Genomic DNA, 15,856 nt, shown 5'->3' on the forward strand with positions numbered 1-15,856 from the left:
AGTGCCAGGTTAATTCCCACCTGGATCCTGCAAAGGGGAAAGGGAGAAGATCCCAGATGCAGAGGGAAGGGCCAAACCACACTGCTGAGTGGCGAGGTGGATCTTTATCACGTCCAAGTGGCTGTGCTCAGAGCGTGACCACTGGGCTCTCGTGATTAGCTGCCTAATACTGGCGATTTAATGGCCCTGGCATGAAACTGCCTCAGCCCAAGGTCATAAATCCTGGCGAGCTGGGCCACAACCATGCATACCCATGCTGTGGGGGCCTGGGCCCTAACCTTGTCCCTGAACCACCTTGCTTCTAGGACAGCACTGTTCAGTTTGCTCTAAATAAGAGTGTGGGAGCAGAAGACAGTGTATGCGGGGAAGGCAATGGGAAGACTGGGGCCTTGGAATGAAGCAGAGAGCATGGCATGATGACACGGCAGAGATCTCATTTTAAGACACAAACACTTGGGTTGGAATAGTCTTTAAAAAAAATACAAATGCAGGGGATAAACTCTGCAGCAACAAAGCTGCCAACTCCTGCCTAGCAGCCTGCCACAAGAGTGCCTGACAGGTTTGGCAAAAGGCTTTAGGGCACTGCAGCACAGTCCAGTAGGGCTCTGGGCTGCCAGCCCATGTGTGGTGCTTGCAGCCAGCTGGCGGTGAGGGTCACCTGCCTTCAGCAAGACACTGTTATGCATTTTCCCCTTCTCATTTCTAGGAACAGTCGAGGTGATCAATGCTCGCGAGACAGTCCCACGAGTGTTTCTGCGCGATTTGTTGACTCGCTGTGCTGATGTCCCTATTGGTAAGGACAGAGAGTGGACCTCCCCTCATGCCAAGTGGTGCACAAAGCTGGTGGGAGGGGGGGGAGTGCTGCAGGCAACTGGGCACCCTGCTTCTGGTCTGCAGTCCCATTTGGTTGCTCATGCTCTTTCTGCATTGATTTTTGCAGAAGAAAAAAATTTAGGCCTATAAAAAATTTCTTTTTGGCCATAAAACTGGCACCCTGACCAGCCAAGAGGGTGGGAGCAAGAGCATGAGGAGAAACCAATACATAATTACTCTTCAGAGGAAGACTGCATTTCAAGACCAGATTTCCCAGAGTCCTCATTTCCCAGCAGTTCTTACAGAGAAAAATATGGTCAGTAACTGCTCAGATTCCCTGGAAATGAAAGAAATAAATCTGGTGTGCTTCTCCATGTCCTTAAGCTGGGAAAGGGGCCTGGAAGAATCAGGAATTGAGTTGCTGTGCTCCAGCTCAGCTCAACTACCTCTTTGCCGCCTCGATACCATCTGCAGAGGCCCAGATCCATTTGCTATTACTGGTTTGGCAATGGGCACTCTTGCTTTAGCAGCACATCTTGGATCTCTTCACATCCCTTGCTGCATTCATTCTCCTTCCCTAACACATTTTCTTTTTGGGAGTGTCCTAGTGCCTGGAGGAGATTTTTGTGTTCTTGGAAGACGGGCCTGAAGAGGAATCAAGAATGATTCCTCAAGGCTGGAAAGGCCCACTGGAGATCTCTACTTCAACTCCTGCTCAAACCTGGATGCCTTCAAAGTCAGATCAGGTTGCTAAGGGCCATGTCCTGTGACATTTTATACTTTTTCAAAGATGGAGCATTTCATAGCCTCACTAGGCTGCTGTTCTAGTATTTGACCACCCTCATCATGAAGACTTTTTCCCCTTTTATCTGCTTGGAATCTCCCTTGCTGCGACCTGTGCCCGTGACTTCTTGTTCTTTCACCATGCACCTCTGAGAAGAGTCTGGCTCCAGTTTCTCTATACCCCTCCCATTAGGTAGTGGAAGAAATAAATAAACAGAAGGAGGAAATACAAAGCCAAGCCTGCTTTTGATAGCCTTAGTTCTGCCTCTGTAAATGTACACTTTCACTGAAGTGCTTTCAGAAGGGTGAAACCCATAGATCAGTGTTGCTGGGTATGACATTGTCATTTTGCTCTTCAGGGCCCCACTGGATTGCTGTACCAGGAGAAATTCGTGGGTATGAAGAAGCCCACAAGCGATATGGCCGCTTACCATGGAAATCACTATTTGAACCAACCATCAAGCTCCTTTCAGAGCCACTTGTAATTTCCCCAGTTATGGACAAAATTATGAGTCACAAAAACTTCTCCGAACCAGGACAAAGCCTCTGGTAAGAGCCATGGATTAAATTGAACTGTGGGGACCACTGTTGCCCCCAGCTCACACCTTTCCTTTGATGCTCCCATGGAGCACAGGCTGCTGCTGCTGAATAAATATTTGCTGTGTATAGGGAGGAAAAGCCTATTCCAGAGGGGGAGGGGGGGGATGTAATAGCTTTTTGTTTTTTGAAAATCATTTTCTGTTTTAGCAACTATTTTTTTTTTTTTAGTTTAGAGTGGCTTGGCACAGCAAAACAGTCTACTAAGCACATCTGCTCATGAGGAATAACAGCCAGGAGACTGGCCAAATGTGGACTGCCTCCATCTGTTGAAAGAGCGCAGCAGTGTGGAAATCGTCCCCTGACAATAGGCCCCTACAGCACATGCTCATTTGGAGAAGTCCCATTGACTTGAGCCAGGGTCAAAGCTTGAGGTCCACGGGGAGGAAACTTTGTCTAGTGAAGAAACGCTTCTTGCTGTGGGTAGCGATCAGCTGAGAAGAGCTTTTCTCCTTGCAGACGGGAGTGTAGTGCAGGCTCTGGGAGTACAAGATATGCATAAGCCAAATCAGCTTTGGGTAGGAAAGAGAGACTGGTACTGGGGAGAGAGTAATCGCATGCTGCAAACTGATCAATGATGTTCTTTAACAGCCCGTTGCTATGTGAAGGTCAAAGGTTTTTGAACCATGGAGAGACCTTCAGGTGGCCAGCACTGCAGCGAACGCTGCGAGCTGTGGCAGAAAATGGAGCTTCGGCATTTTATGAGGGGCCGATAGGAAAGGCCCTGGTGGAGGACTTGAGGAAGGCTGGTAGGTAACAGCTATATTTCATACTAGTAGACAGGCTTCTTCCTGGCAATTACAAAGTGTTTGTCATCTTCGTTGTGTTGCTAGGAAACCAAGACGCAGGACATATTCTGGCACAGCTCAGAACTTTGGCTACAGCTAAGGGTTCAAAAGCTTTTTGTGGTGCTTCAGTTTTGTGTATCCCATAGTGCTCTTAAGAAACCTGATTTATAAGAAACCTGATATATATAAGACAAGTCTTTATCTCTGTGTGAAATTCCCCACCCACAGTCATTGCCTTACAGCATCTACAGATGGGCCCAAAATCTAGAGAGACCCATCATCAAAATGAATATTTTTTTCAGAAAGTAACCATCAAGCTATGAAAATATTGGGCTAAATATTTTCTGGTCAAATTCACTGCGGTCTTTGGAAGAATCTGGATTTGGCTCAGACTCAGCAAAATTAGCAGAACAGCTTTTTTCAGGTAGGAAAATAAGTCCCTGCTCTGCCAGGCTGCAGCCTTGCCTGTACTGAGTATGTTTCCCAAGGAAGGCCCAACACTCGCTTGTTCTGTGCCAGTATAAAGCTGAGACTCACTGATTACTGCATTTTATGTGCCTCATAGTGGGTTGCTGCAGTTTATCCATGTCTTTTATGGCCACCCTCAGCACAGGCATGCTAGCACTAGCTTTGGTACGTCCCCACTCCAAGAACTTTTTTCATACTTTGCTTAGGTGATCTTCCTAGATCAAGGAATCCCAGACATTTTTGGCCGTTAGCTAGCAGTGAGTGGGCACCAGGGGCAAGCCAACATGTGCTATTTGCTTGCCACTTGGAGTGGTATCTGGCATGGGAAGAAGCGACCTCTCCCCAGTCCTTATAACTCAGGCCTTGAGAGCCAGCCCGCTGCTTGGCATTAGCCCATAGCCCTCGTGCGCTCATCTCTGCAGCACCCTTAGATTTCATGCTGGCCTGGGGTTCGGTAGTAGATGAGGATACATGAAGACTTTTTGCTGTGCTTGGTGGAAGAAATTTGGAGTATAAAGGGATGACCATTTACAAGCCTTACCAAGGTTCTGATGTGGCCAGCCTATATGAGTGCCTACTAGAAATTTATATTAATGTGCTAATGCTAGCTGCCCCTCAAATTTTCTCTTGAAGAGTCCAATATCTCACTGGAGGACCTTAAGGCATACAAAGCAGAGGTGTCCTCAGCTCTGAACATTACCGTGAACAATTATACAGTGTTTTCTCCTGGACCACCCATGGGAGGTGCTGTGCTCCTGTTCATCCTCAAGATACTCGAAGGTAAATTCATAAGGGAAAAGGGGCGACAAGAGGTTTGTACAGAACATTGCATCTAGAGCAGTGGATAGAAATGCAGTGCCAGAATGGGCCCCAGAGCAGCAGTGTGCCCATGCCCTGCAGCATGACACCTTAGACCACTTTAGAGATGAACTGGCTCATTCTTGCAGTGGGTCAATATCACCATAGCTACTGCCAAGGCCAAATTATACCTGATTTTCCCAAGGCTTCAGAAGTCACACTGGAAATTAGTACTTAGTTGTCCCTGTTCCCACATCCTGCTCAAGTGTTGGGGGGAAACCAGGTAAGAACTGGGATAAGGAAAAGGAGGTTCCTTTCAGTATTTTTTACAATTCTTGAAGTAATATCGCCTTGAGTCCTTAAACCAAACAAATTCATCTTGCTCTGTAGAGTATAAGCTCCATGAAGATTCACTGGCAACACCTGAGGAGAAGGTGGAAAACTACCATCTTATTGCAGAGGCCCTGAAGTTTGGCAATATGCAAAAACCCCATATGAGCGACCCAGCATTCTCTGATGCCCAGGTGAGCTTGCATGGTATGTTAGGGCAGCCCCAGACACCAGCAGCAATGACAGCTTCTTCTACACTGCCTCTTGACAAGGAGAAGCAGGGAAGTCCATTTGCTGCTGGTTTTTTTGGTTTTAAACCTTCAAGTCACAAACTCATTTTAGCCTCTGTGTGCCAAGCCCTCAAGCAGGCTACCTACCCACCGCACCCTGACTAGTCTACTTATCAGCAGAATGCAACAGCACCAAGAGATGCTTTGACAGCCACCTGCTTTGCGGCCAGACAAGGAAAGAAAATACTTAGAACTGCTAGTTAAGAGCAGCACTGCTCAATTGGCCAAGGGGGCAGGCAGGATAAGGCCCGTTTGCATTGTCCATAATTTCTGCTCAGCTCTAGTCTGGCTCTGCTCTTGCCTGATACACGGCATGCACATGCCAGTACCAACGCTGAGGTGCCTCTGTTCTGGGCTTGTTTCATTTTCTGTGATGAGGTTGGCCTGGGGGTTCAGACTGAGGCTGAATGCTGGCAGTGCAGGTCTCTAAGCTCTGACACTTTGAGCTGACCTTGTGCCCACAGAAAGCCATGTCTCTGCTTTGGTGATGCAGGCTTACTGTTCTTGCTGTGCTTGCAGGTGACTGCCAGGACCCTGCTATCTGATAAAATTGCTAAGCTTGTCAGAAGCCAAATAGATGACCGCGGTGACCATCCACTCAGCCATTACCAGTTGTTGGAGTCCACCTCTAGCCACAGATACAAAACTAAGGGCACCACCCACATCTCTGTGCTCGCTGCAGATGGCAGTGCCGTGTCCGCCACCAGCACCATCAACTACCCGTGAGTAGCCAAGGGGCTGGCATTTTGATTACACAGTCCATGTATCAGGCTCACAGGGTACATGCAGGAGCTGGCACCAGAAGTGCAAAAAACCCCTTGGGCTTCCCTGCTTTATGCAGTGGGAATGTCTCATATTCATGAATGCTTTTTCCATGAAAGAGCACAGGTCTTGGTGTATCAGCTGAAGGGAACATCACAATTCACTGCCACAAAAGTGTAACAACTTATTGAGCTCTGCTAAGAGTGTCTGTAGGCTGGGCAGAAGAGTTTCTGTGGGCTGGGCAAATTCCCACATCTACCAGTAACAGGGAGCTTATATCTAGCTCCAGCACAGCAGTGCAAAAGCCTTTTGGACACTGTAGCTGGTGCAGTTCCAGGCTGGGATGAGGTGGCAGTAGGCAGGGGCAACCCTGCAGGATGCTGTGTTCTGCTAATGTCATCCACAACAGGAAAGTGCTGGTCACTGAAAAGCTACTTTTTTCCCCCCTGCAGGTTTGGCTCCTTTGTATATTCTAACCAAACTGGGATCATTTTAAATAATGAACTTGCTGATTTCTGCATAGCAAACAGAAGTATTAAGCCAGGTGAGCACTCTCACCCCCAAAATAAAAAACAAGGCCAGGAGATGCAGGCCATGTACAACTGGGCAAGGAGTATCTACAAACCTGAGACACTCTTTCTTTTCCAGGTCTGGATGAGAGGGAGTTTGTATCAAACTAACAGAGGATTAAGCCCCACAGCAAGTGTGTCCAAGTCTATGCACACGTGCACTTACATAAAAGAATACTGGTTCTTTTGTGTAAAGAAAAGAACCGAAAGAACACTTTGTTTTGGTTTCTGACTAGGGAAATTGGAGATTAAAAAAAAATGCTGAAGTTGATTGTGGATGGGTGGGGAAGGGAGGGAATAAGTGAAGAAACTACTGTTAAGGCAAGCTTGCCTATTTTCTAGGCTCATCCATGAAAAAGTGTACGGTTGTATGCACAGTCAGGGAGTGCTATAGGTTTACACTGAGTTCTGCAACACAGTGTTGTTGATACATTGTGAAATAAGCCTTCCCTGATGCATGGTCCTATGTGTCTGCCAAGAGAGGGGACATCAGTATTGTGTTGGCAGGATTGCTGATAGTTCCTTGGCTGAGCTGAACGAGCTGCAGCAAGTCCTGAATACTTGCAGAGTGCCCTGTCCTGCACCAAGAGATGCTTCCTATTTAGCTGGTGCTGTAAAGGGCCAGCTTCTTGTGAGTTGGGGTTTGTAAAAGCTGTGTCTCAGTACAGGGAATCAAGTTCTCCAGAAGACTTAGGCTTCTCAAACAATGAGTAGCAGCTTGATTTTCTATGGGAGATGATACAAGAAGGGTAAAACAGATAAACCTGTGTGTCCCTCCAACTCCCTAAACAGCCACATAGAAGGAATAATGCTCTCTGCCTCTTCTCTAGGAGAGAAGCCTCCCTCAGCCATGGTGCCTTCTATTCTCGTAACCAAGACAGGAGACATGCTGGTGATCGGAGGAGCCGGTGGGAGCTGGATTATCAGTGCTACTGCTATGGTGAGTGACCATGTACCACACAGTAAAACCTTCCACTGAGCAAGGGGAGCACACATCTTGCAAACCTGAACAAAATGAATCATTTTGCTGCTGTTACCACTGCTATGTTGGAGGCAGCAGTGAAGAGGGCCTGCTGCAGACTCAGTCTATCGTCCCCTTCTTACCTCTAGCATTACATAGGCAGGGGTAGCTTCAGCTCTGCTGTTGAATTGCACTACTTCCAGGAGGGAACAGGGAACAGAGGAGGTGGGAGAACCTGCAACAGTCAGCAGCTCTTTCAGCCCTCCCAGACTTCCAGCCATGGTCAGGCCTACCTGCTCTTTCTGCTCAACTCCACCCAGATCTTGTCTCCTTGGTGCTCTGTTTTGTTTGCAATTTGGAAGGCACTAAAGGTGGCAGGTTGGAGGTCAGAGCAAATGTTTGCTGACCCTCTCAATTCTTTTTTGAAAGGGAAGAAGCTGGAATAATTAAATAGCAAGTAAAGGAAGTTATTAGGAAAGGAGCCAGACAGTGCCCAAAACTTTGTTCCCCCAAAAGCAAACTGACAAGAAAAATAAAACAACTGGAAAACCAACACCACATATAAACAAAGAGTAACAAATGTTATAGAAAAAGAGCTTTTAGAGGCTTGAAGTCTAACAAACACCATGTCAAGCAATCAAGAAATAAAAGCAAATAAGGCCACATGAGGAAAAAGACTACTTTCTTTTTCATCTTTCTTCACTGAAGAGAAGCTTGGGAAGGATTCCATACTAGGACCTTATTTTTGAATGACCAAGAAAAGGTGATAGGATAAATCAGTAAAAATTAACAGCAGCAGAATTGGAATCAAATGACAGTCACGCAAATTTTTGAAGTGTAGTCTCACTTCAGCCTGCTGTAGTACCAGAAGACAGGAGATGGAAAGTGTGACCCAAATTCTAAAAAAAATTCTAGAGAAAAGTTTGAGGAGTTACAGACCAGTATCTAATATCTGTATGGGACAAATTGGTAGAAACTACACTGAAGAATAGGGTTAGTAGGCAAGTAACTATGATACATTGGGAAAGGCAACACAGCTTCTGTATAGTAAAGTCATGCCTCATAAATCACTATATATTTTTGTTAAAGAGTTACACATGTACAGAAGCCTACCTGGATTTCCAAAAGGTTTCAAACAGGGTACCTCAAAGGCTCATAGAGGAATTGTGCTGCCAGGAGATAAGAGAGAAGGATCTCATACATAAATGTTTAAATGATAGTAGATGCGGAGAAGGAATAAATGGCCAGCTCTCTCAGGCAGAAAGCTCACCAGTCGTGTCCCATAGAGATCTGGGCTGATAAAATTAGCTTTTGTGAGGTGACAGTGAATGTTGGAGGAACTGCAGCTGGAAATGCCTCAAGGACAGCTTGGTGCTTTGCCCATAGGAAAGGGCAAAAAATGGTCACAGGTATGTAACAGCCTTTTCTCAACTGTGGTTAAAACAGACTAGGGCTCTTCAGCCTGGAAAAGATGACTGAGGAGGATACGATAGAAATCTATAAAGCAAGTGACTTGGTGAAGTGAAAAAAGGATTGTTTGCTGTCACTTTTATCAGAAGGGGGAACAAAATGAAATTATCAGGCTCAAAAAATCCACAAACACAACATACAGTTATGCTGCGGAACTCCTTGTTGCAAGGAATTGTTGTTTCTAGTATCTGAAGAAAGAAAGAAGATCCATCAATACAAAGATAAAAAGAACTGTTAGTAGCTATTGAATTCAAGGACATTGCTTTGGATCAGGAAGAGCATTCTGGGAAGTATCATTACATGTTCCCCCTGTTCTTGCACTATGCCCTGGGCACCTGCTGTTGGCCACCACAAAGACAGGATGCCGGGCTAGAGGGACTTCTGGTTTGACCAGTGCAGCCACTCTTGTATTGCAGGTTTGCACCATCCTATAGGCAGGATTTACAGTAGAGGTGGTCTGGATTTACACCAGTGTGGAAGGTGGCCTGTGACCCAGGTTCTTATTCACTACCTCCAATCAGTGCGGGATTTCTTTCATTGCAGGCTATAATAAACAAGCTATGGCTTGGCTATGACCTGGAACATGCCATTGCAGCTCCCATCATGCATACTGAAGGTGACAAAATCCTGTTTGAGACACACTTCAGTGAGGTGAGTGACCTCACTTGGATCTTCTGGTCTTCTCCTTTTGATAGGAAGGAGATTACATCTGTAACTCACCTGAATAACATGTATTGTACTTCTAGCTAACCTCATTCTTGCTTGAATCTCACTCTCTCAACCTGACCCCACATACACATCCTTCATTTTCACACCTGGCAACACTGAGACCTGGTACAGCTCAGAACCCTGCCCCATTCATTCCATTTCCTCTGCTCTCCCCCCTACAGGAGGTTAGGAGCGGCCTGCTGAGAAGAGGACATAAAGAAAAGAAAGATATGATTGCAATGAATGTTGTGCAGGGGATTTCCAGGGAAGGAAAATGCATCTCTGCTTACTCTGATATAAGGAAGCTGGGGAAATCAGCTGGATATTAGCATCAGATGCCATCACAACTCCTTTATTCTAACCAAAAACCCCAGGAGATAACTAAATCCAGAACATGCTTTGGCTTGGGCATGCCAACATCAGCTGTTCCCGTCAGGATGCCTCCCAGAGTATGGACAAAACTGTTGATTACGCCTAACTACAATAGACTGCAAATAAATACCCTCAGACAATACAAGGACAGGTCAGCCAGCCTTGATTAGAGCTACATCTTCCATTACATATTCAATATTTGGAATAACGTATTTCTTGAGCAGAACAGCTATTCAAAATAGGAATATACAAGGTGGGAAAGGAAAATTGGTCCAAAACCCACTGGGAACACTGTGAAACGACCTAGCTGTATCTTCCGTTCGTGCTGGAGAGCCTCAGTTAAGAGTATAATTAGTTTCTTTCAAGCTATTGCTATGATAAGGTTATTACTGGGGCTCAGAGATGTGAAGTAAGGAACTGAGCTCTCTTGCTTAGGTAAGTGTTTTGGTGTTAGAATTGCAAGAAGTGGCTGTAGGCTCCGGATTTTAAAATCACATGTGAGCCAACTTCTGGGGTCACAGGGTGGGCTTGGAAGGGGAAGAGAGTAAAACTCCAAACTCCCCATCTTGGTTTTCCCATCCAGAGAAGCCCTACTTGTCCCAGAGGTGGCAGATAAAATCAGCACCATAGCACCATGCTCACCTGTGTGCTCTCTGCTTTGGGGACACAGAGGGCCCCAGGAGCCCAGAATAACTGTGCTGAAGCTTCCATCAACACCGCACACTGGTGACCTTGAGAGTGAGCCTCCCTTGGAGCAATGTGAATTCCCTGCTCCCAGGAGGGACATGCCTCAGTTCCGCTCCCTCAGGGCACTTCTCCCTCTGGCGAGAGGAGTCCCACCCTGTGCTGCCAGTTCTCCCTCCTCTTCTTCCTCCCCTTCTGCTTGCAGAAGACAAGTAGTTTTGGAAGGCAGGTGAGGACAGCTTTGGAAGAGATGTTGTTCTTGAAAGCTTTGTAACTTTCTGCAAAATACAAAGGATGCATGATCAGATGACTTGATTTGTCACCGTATGCTCAGCCTAGTCAGGCAAATACTACTATGACTGTTGAGAAGTGATGCGGTGCTATTGGACATTTGCAGAATATTTTTTCTTCCATAGCCTAACTGCCTGTTTACCAAGACTGGTGTCTAACAATCACTAAACATTATGAGGAGAAAATTGTAGGACTATTTAAGAACCATCACTAACAGAACAAACTCCTGGAGGAGAGACCTGAACCCATTCATCTTGATGCAAGAGGCCTGTTGCAGTTCCTTCTTAACCTTGCCCTGCTCACAACGACTAAGGGAATTAGATGTGTAAAAAGACATATTTAACAAAGCACTTCTCAAATACCCAGGGGCAAGTTGCAACAGTGCCCAACAACTCCCCTCATTTCCAAAAACCTTGTAAACTGCACTTTTCTATAGGCGCAGACAGTATTGCATGTGTGTTTCTGAAGGCACAGCAAAGCCAGAGCAAGGCACTAGCCAATCCCTCCTCTTCCCCAAACGTTACTTCTCACCTTACCTCCAGCCATCGGTATTCCCACCCCACTTTTAGAGAGATTCCTAGTAAAGAAACAAATGAACTGTCTCTGTAAACACTGTGACAAGTGTCTGAGCACACACTATTAAAAACACAAAACAAAACCAGGCCTACCCATCCACATATGCTGCTGTGAACAAAGCCAGATAGGTTATAAGTCTATGTTCATACCCATAAAGTCTGTCCAATTAAGCCATCAACTTGTTGAAATCTCAGCTTTCAATGGCATTTTAATGATATTCAGAGTAAAGCTGACGAGAGCCAGACATGTGTTTTCCTTCAGAAACTGTACACTAGGGACAGTTCAGGGAATGAGCACAGCTGCATCAGAGCTGATGCTAAAGTATTCCTAAGTTGCCAGATCATGCCCACAAGCACTTACTCATGCACCTGGAAGACAGGTTACCTACATTTAGAGCCAGCTGCATGCCCCCCCCCCCCCTTTCTCCAAGTGGAATGTATGTTAAATTCCCTAATTCAGGAAAGACTTAAAGCTTCTTGAAGACTTAAAGTTTCTTGAACAGAGCTGTTTACTCAAGCCATAGAGGTGGCAAAACACCCTGTTATACAGCATTAGAGCATTGCTCAAATTCACATTTCAGCATAGAGAAAGGGAATGGGCCTAGAGCTTGAAGTTGGGTGGTATTTTTGTTTAATTTGTGTATGTATGTGGAGGTTTAAAAGAATTTTTTTTGCTAGCCATATTTGATATACATAATTTGCTGAAACTAAAAGTTTTCTACTTTTATTAATGACTTCCTTGCTTCAGCTACCATGTCTTAGGTGCATTGGTTCTAGTGTCAGAAATACCACCTCAACTGCAGTGACATTACAGGGGAAGCACTTATGGGCACCAGACACCATCTGCGGCTCACATTTCAGGACCAGACAGACCATCTAGACTGGTTGTCGGCTTTAGCAAGATCTATAGTTACTTCTAGCTAGACCAACTGTGCTTAGAGCTTACAGAAAGCAACCAAGAACTGGCTGGAAGCAGGGAGAGTAGTTCTTGCTTCCCTATTAGGCTTCAGGGCAGTCTTCAACAGTGCCCCGGGCCACACTCCGTTGTGTCTCACCAGTAAAAGGGCCATGACACAAAGTAACCTTATCTGCAGTCCAGTGCTGTACTGTGATTTAACTACTTTGCTACTGACATTGAAACTGAGCCCACTGAGTAGTTTTAAAACCTGTCACAGGTTTTCTTTGCAAAATAGAAAGGAACGAGAGTGCAGATCTCTCACAGCTGTAAATCCTTCCAATCCTGGAGTTCTTACAGGCAAAACATCTGGTGAAGTTGAGTGAATGCATCTCCCTTCGCACCTCTGCTCTTGTGCTTGCCACCTCCCCGCTGCTGCTAAAACTTGCTTGGGTCAAGAGTCCCCCAGGTTGGTCCCTTTCCATTCATGCTGATGCCAACAGGAAACCATTATTTTTGTACTTAGTCAATTTACACGGACTTTTAAAGCACCATTGTACAGAGGCTACTCTATTTTCTGATGAAGTCTTTAAATTATATTTTTAATAAAGTGTTTTTAAACCCATCTTGGAATTTTTCCTCTAAAGATGTTTCCTAGCCTAACACACAAGCAGTTGTTTGAGAGGACTTTCACAGAGGTGTTTCCACCACTAACATCTGTTCATTCTGGAGACTCAGTAGCCTAGGATGCAAGTGCAAGCTTTAGCACTTTTCACGTTCACCTGAAATCAGTTCTTTGGACTGGTACTGCTAGAACAACAACAACAAAAAATTAATCCACTTTTGCAGAGAGTCAAGAATTCAAATGCATTTATAGGAATAATTTTCAACAGAAAGTGGTTTTAGCAATAGCAAAAACTGAGCTTTTCAGAGGGGAAGTTTTGTAACATAGGTTATAAATCCTAAGGGAGTATTCTGACCAGTTATAAGAGTCAGGAACATAAGTATGACTTCTGCACCACAAACCATTAGATGCATCCAGCAGCCGTTACCGAAGCTTGTTTCAGATAGCATGTTTGTCCAGAAATCATTTCCCAGAAATTAATTAGCTTGTGTTCTGAAACTGGAGGGTTTCTCTGTTGTACTTTAGACTATAGTGACTGAAAGGTTTTGTTAAGCTTATTCTGCTATGCAATAGTTTTATTTGTTTATTTCCCAGACCTCACTCAGCCAAGAAGAAGTTCAGCCAATCCCGATCATTTGACAAACAGTCCTAAGTCCAAAGGGCCAGATATTTCCAGCTAATAACAGCTGATGTGGTTCCTTACATGACCTTGTATATAAGCATCCTAAATTGCCTTGCAAACCGGATTTGAACCCCAACCTGCCACTGAGTGGCATCTATCCTGGAATTACAAGAAATGGAAAAGTCAGATTCACGRTTCAGAGATAAAAGGATAAAAGCTTGGCCCAAAATCAATCATCTGTCTCATTCATCCAGGAACACAACGCCACTACGCTCTTCACAATCACTGTCCTAGCTGCACCTAATGCAGCAGTAGCAGCACAGGAAGAAAAAAGGACAGTGCACATACCAGATTACTTTTGGCAAAAGCAATTCATCTAGCAGGAGTGATTATAAGCTAATATATATCCCAAAGCCATCACCCTTTGATTTATGCACAATCTAGCTATCACTTTATGCCTTGAAACCAGACTCTCCCCAATTCCAGAAACTACTGGGAAAGAGAAGGTTCCCAAAGCCTAGAATTTCAGCCTTTTATTTTCTCTTCGATGCATTCTGAATTTTCAAGTTCTTATAAACTGACAGGAAGTTTCAGTGAGCCAAATAGATAAGATCAGTTACTAAGACCTTCATGTTTCAAGGATTTCATAAACATGTCCAGAGCTCAACAACATCCTGGAACACTCAGTTTTGATCTGAGTCAAGAGTTGAACTTTGCTAAGTTTATCTACTATGAGATACTAGTCCATAGTGGTAGGCAAACACCAACCCCATCAACATGTCGGTGCAGAACACTTAGCTGTCCCAAATCAGATATGGATTTCTACGAGGTCATTAATTGCCTGATTAACAGTAGCTCACCTTCAAACTAGAGAAACTGTAGCATGCCCTCTTTTAGAGGTTTCATTTGCTTGGACTCTTTGGTACTTCAGGCCTGCATCTGGTGTGGTAAGAGGCAAACTGGAGAAAACCAAGCTTGTCCTGGACACTTAGCTACTTTTTTTACTCATAGCTTCATGAAAGGAGTGAACAAAGAAGAAAAATCTCAGGAGAGCTTCTCATGCAAACTCTCACAGTCTCTTTTAGAAGTATCAACTGTGCAGGCAAAAAAAATGTGTGACACCATATTTATTTATTTTAGTTGTGCTCAGAGTTTTACAGGTAGCATCTGTCTTCCCTTTAGACCTTCTCAACAGAAATATAGATATGTAAAAAAAAAAAAGTTTGAAACCAGCTACACACTCATCACCAATAATCAACTTCTGAAGTGAAAAGCAGAAAAATCCTTTGTTAAAAGAAAGAGTGGTGAGTTTGTGAAGGTTTATCCCAGTCTAGTATTGGAGTTCCTGCTATGGCACAGACCTGTTAGTTTGTAATGTAGAAGATCCAGCCCCCAGAGCCCCTCTAACTCTCATCTACTCAACAGGAGTCAAATCTCTTCTCTAGCAGTGATGAGGACATTCCCAGTAGCTGAAGCTGTGCAAGGGAAACACTTCCTGCAGCTTAGGTGAGCTGGACCTTTTTCAGAAACACTGGGTACCAAGTTTGATTACATGGGATGGAGATGAGGCAGGAAACAAAGGCAGAACAGACTCTTCAAGTAGGTATTGCATGTCCTTGTAGACATGCCTTTCTTAGCACACTGCTCTGCCACGAGGCACTTCAGTAATGGCTGTTGAGAACATCATTCTCAGCTCTGTCAATAGAATCACAGGTAAATTTGTTCTCATTCCTGTGAGAAGTCCCTGAGTTGCAGACCTTAAGGATCTTCCCCCAAACACATCTCAGTGTCATTAGATCATTGAAAAAAGGAGCTGAGCGAGGTCAGTAGCCCGCAGGGAAGCCACCTTTCCGGGAATCGGAGGCTGCAGCCCATCCATCATCTGTTCTGAGAATGGCCTGCACAACTGCATTGCCGCTCATCCATGTGGTATTATGTCTTCTCTTCTTTAGTTCTTCTTCTATACCCTGGAATAAAGAGGTGCATGAGTACAACAGGAGAGAGAGAAACTGCATATGTGCTGCTATCTGTGACCTGCATCCTCCACGGCCACCCAAGCATTTGGTGCCTGTATTAGGTAGGTCCCCTAAAGCTATATGCTGTCCCTCTTCTTCCTTCTGCTTTTTGAGATGCTTTGCTTTGAAGAGGTGGAGTTGAGAAGATATGGCATTTGCAGTGTTCAGTGTAGGCTACCAGTACTGTCCCTGAGTCCCAGAGCATTCTGCCTCACATATTCAGACATTGACAGCCAGGACTGATGGATCCTGTTTGGGGGTAGGACACAGGACTTTTAGAGGGCAGGGCATCCTACTCAATGCAGGCACATATCTTAAGGTAATAACTGAGAAGTTTATTTTGTCTGGAGATGAAAGAGGATCTTCGGGATAGCTTGATGAAAAAAGTTGGCTTATCTAGGAGTGTTTTTGCTAATGAGAGACATGGGATAAGATGCGTA

General features: G+C 44.9%; 1 protein-coding gene across 3 annotated transcripts in view; it reads left to right on the forward strand.

Annotated features, from left to right (window-relative positions):
* GGT5 (gamma-glutamyltransferase 5) overlaps positions 1 to 12,779 on the forward strand; it is a 52,165-nt gene extending 39,386 nt beyond the window's left edge. For all 3 annotated transcript variants that reach the window (XM_026075038.1, XM_026075036.1, XM_026075037.1), the window contains 10 exons: positions 707 to 793; positions 1,956 to 2,145; positions 2,785 to 2,942; positions 4,083 to 4,229; positions 4,638 to 4,771; positions 5,387 to 5,589; positions 6,082 to 6,173; positions 7,029 to 7,138; positions 9,173 to 9,280; positions 9,520 to 12,779. In XM_026075038.1, the coding sequence (XP_025930823.1) occupies positions 707 to 793; positions 1,956 to 2,145; positions 2,785 to 2,942; positions 4,083 to 4,229; positions 4,638 to 4,771; positions 5,387 to 5,589; positions 6,082 to 6,173; positions 7,029 to 7,138; positions 9,173 to 9,280; positions 9,520 to 9,666 (1,376 nt within the window). In that variant the 3' untranslated portion in view covers positions 9,667 to 12,779. The remainder of the gene's footprint in view (positions 1 to 706; positions 794 to 1,955; positions 2,146 to 2,784; positions 2,943 to 4,082; positions 4,230 to 4,637; positions 4,772 to 5,386; positions 5,590 to 6,081; positions 6,174 to 7,028; positions 7,139 to 9,172; positions 9,281 to 9,519) is intronic.
* Positions 12,780 to 15,856: the final 3,077 nt, after the last annotated feature.

The sequence above is a fragment of the Apteryx rowi genome, unplaced genomic scaffold, assembly GCF_003343035.1.
Source record: "Apteryx rowi isolate R43461 unplaced genomic scaffold, aptRow1 scaffold_40, whole genome shotgun sequence".
Taxonomy (NCBI): domain Eukaryota; kingdom Metazoa; phylum Chordata; class Aves; order Apterygiformes; family Apterygidae; genus Apteryx; species Apteryx rowi.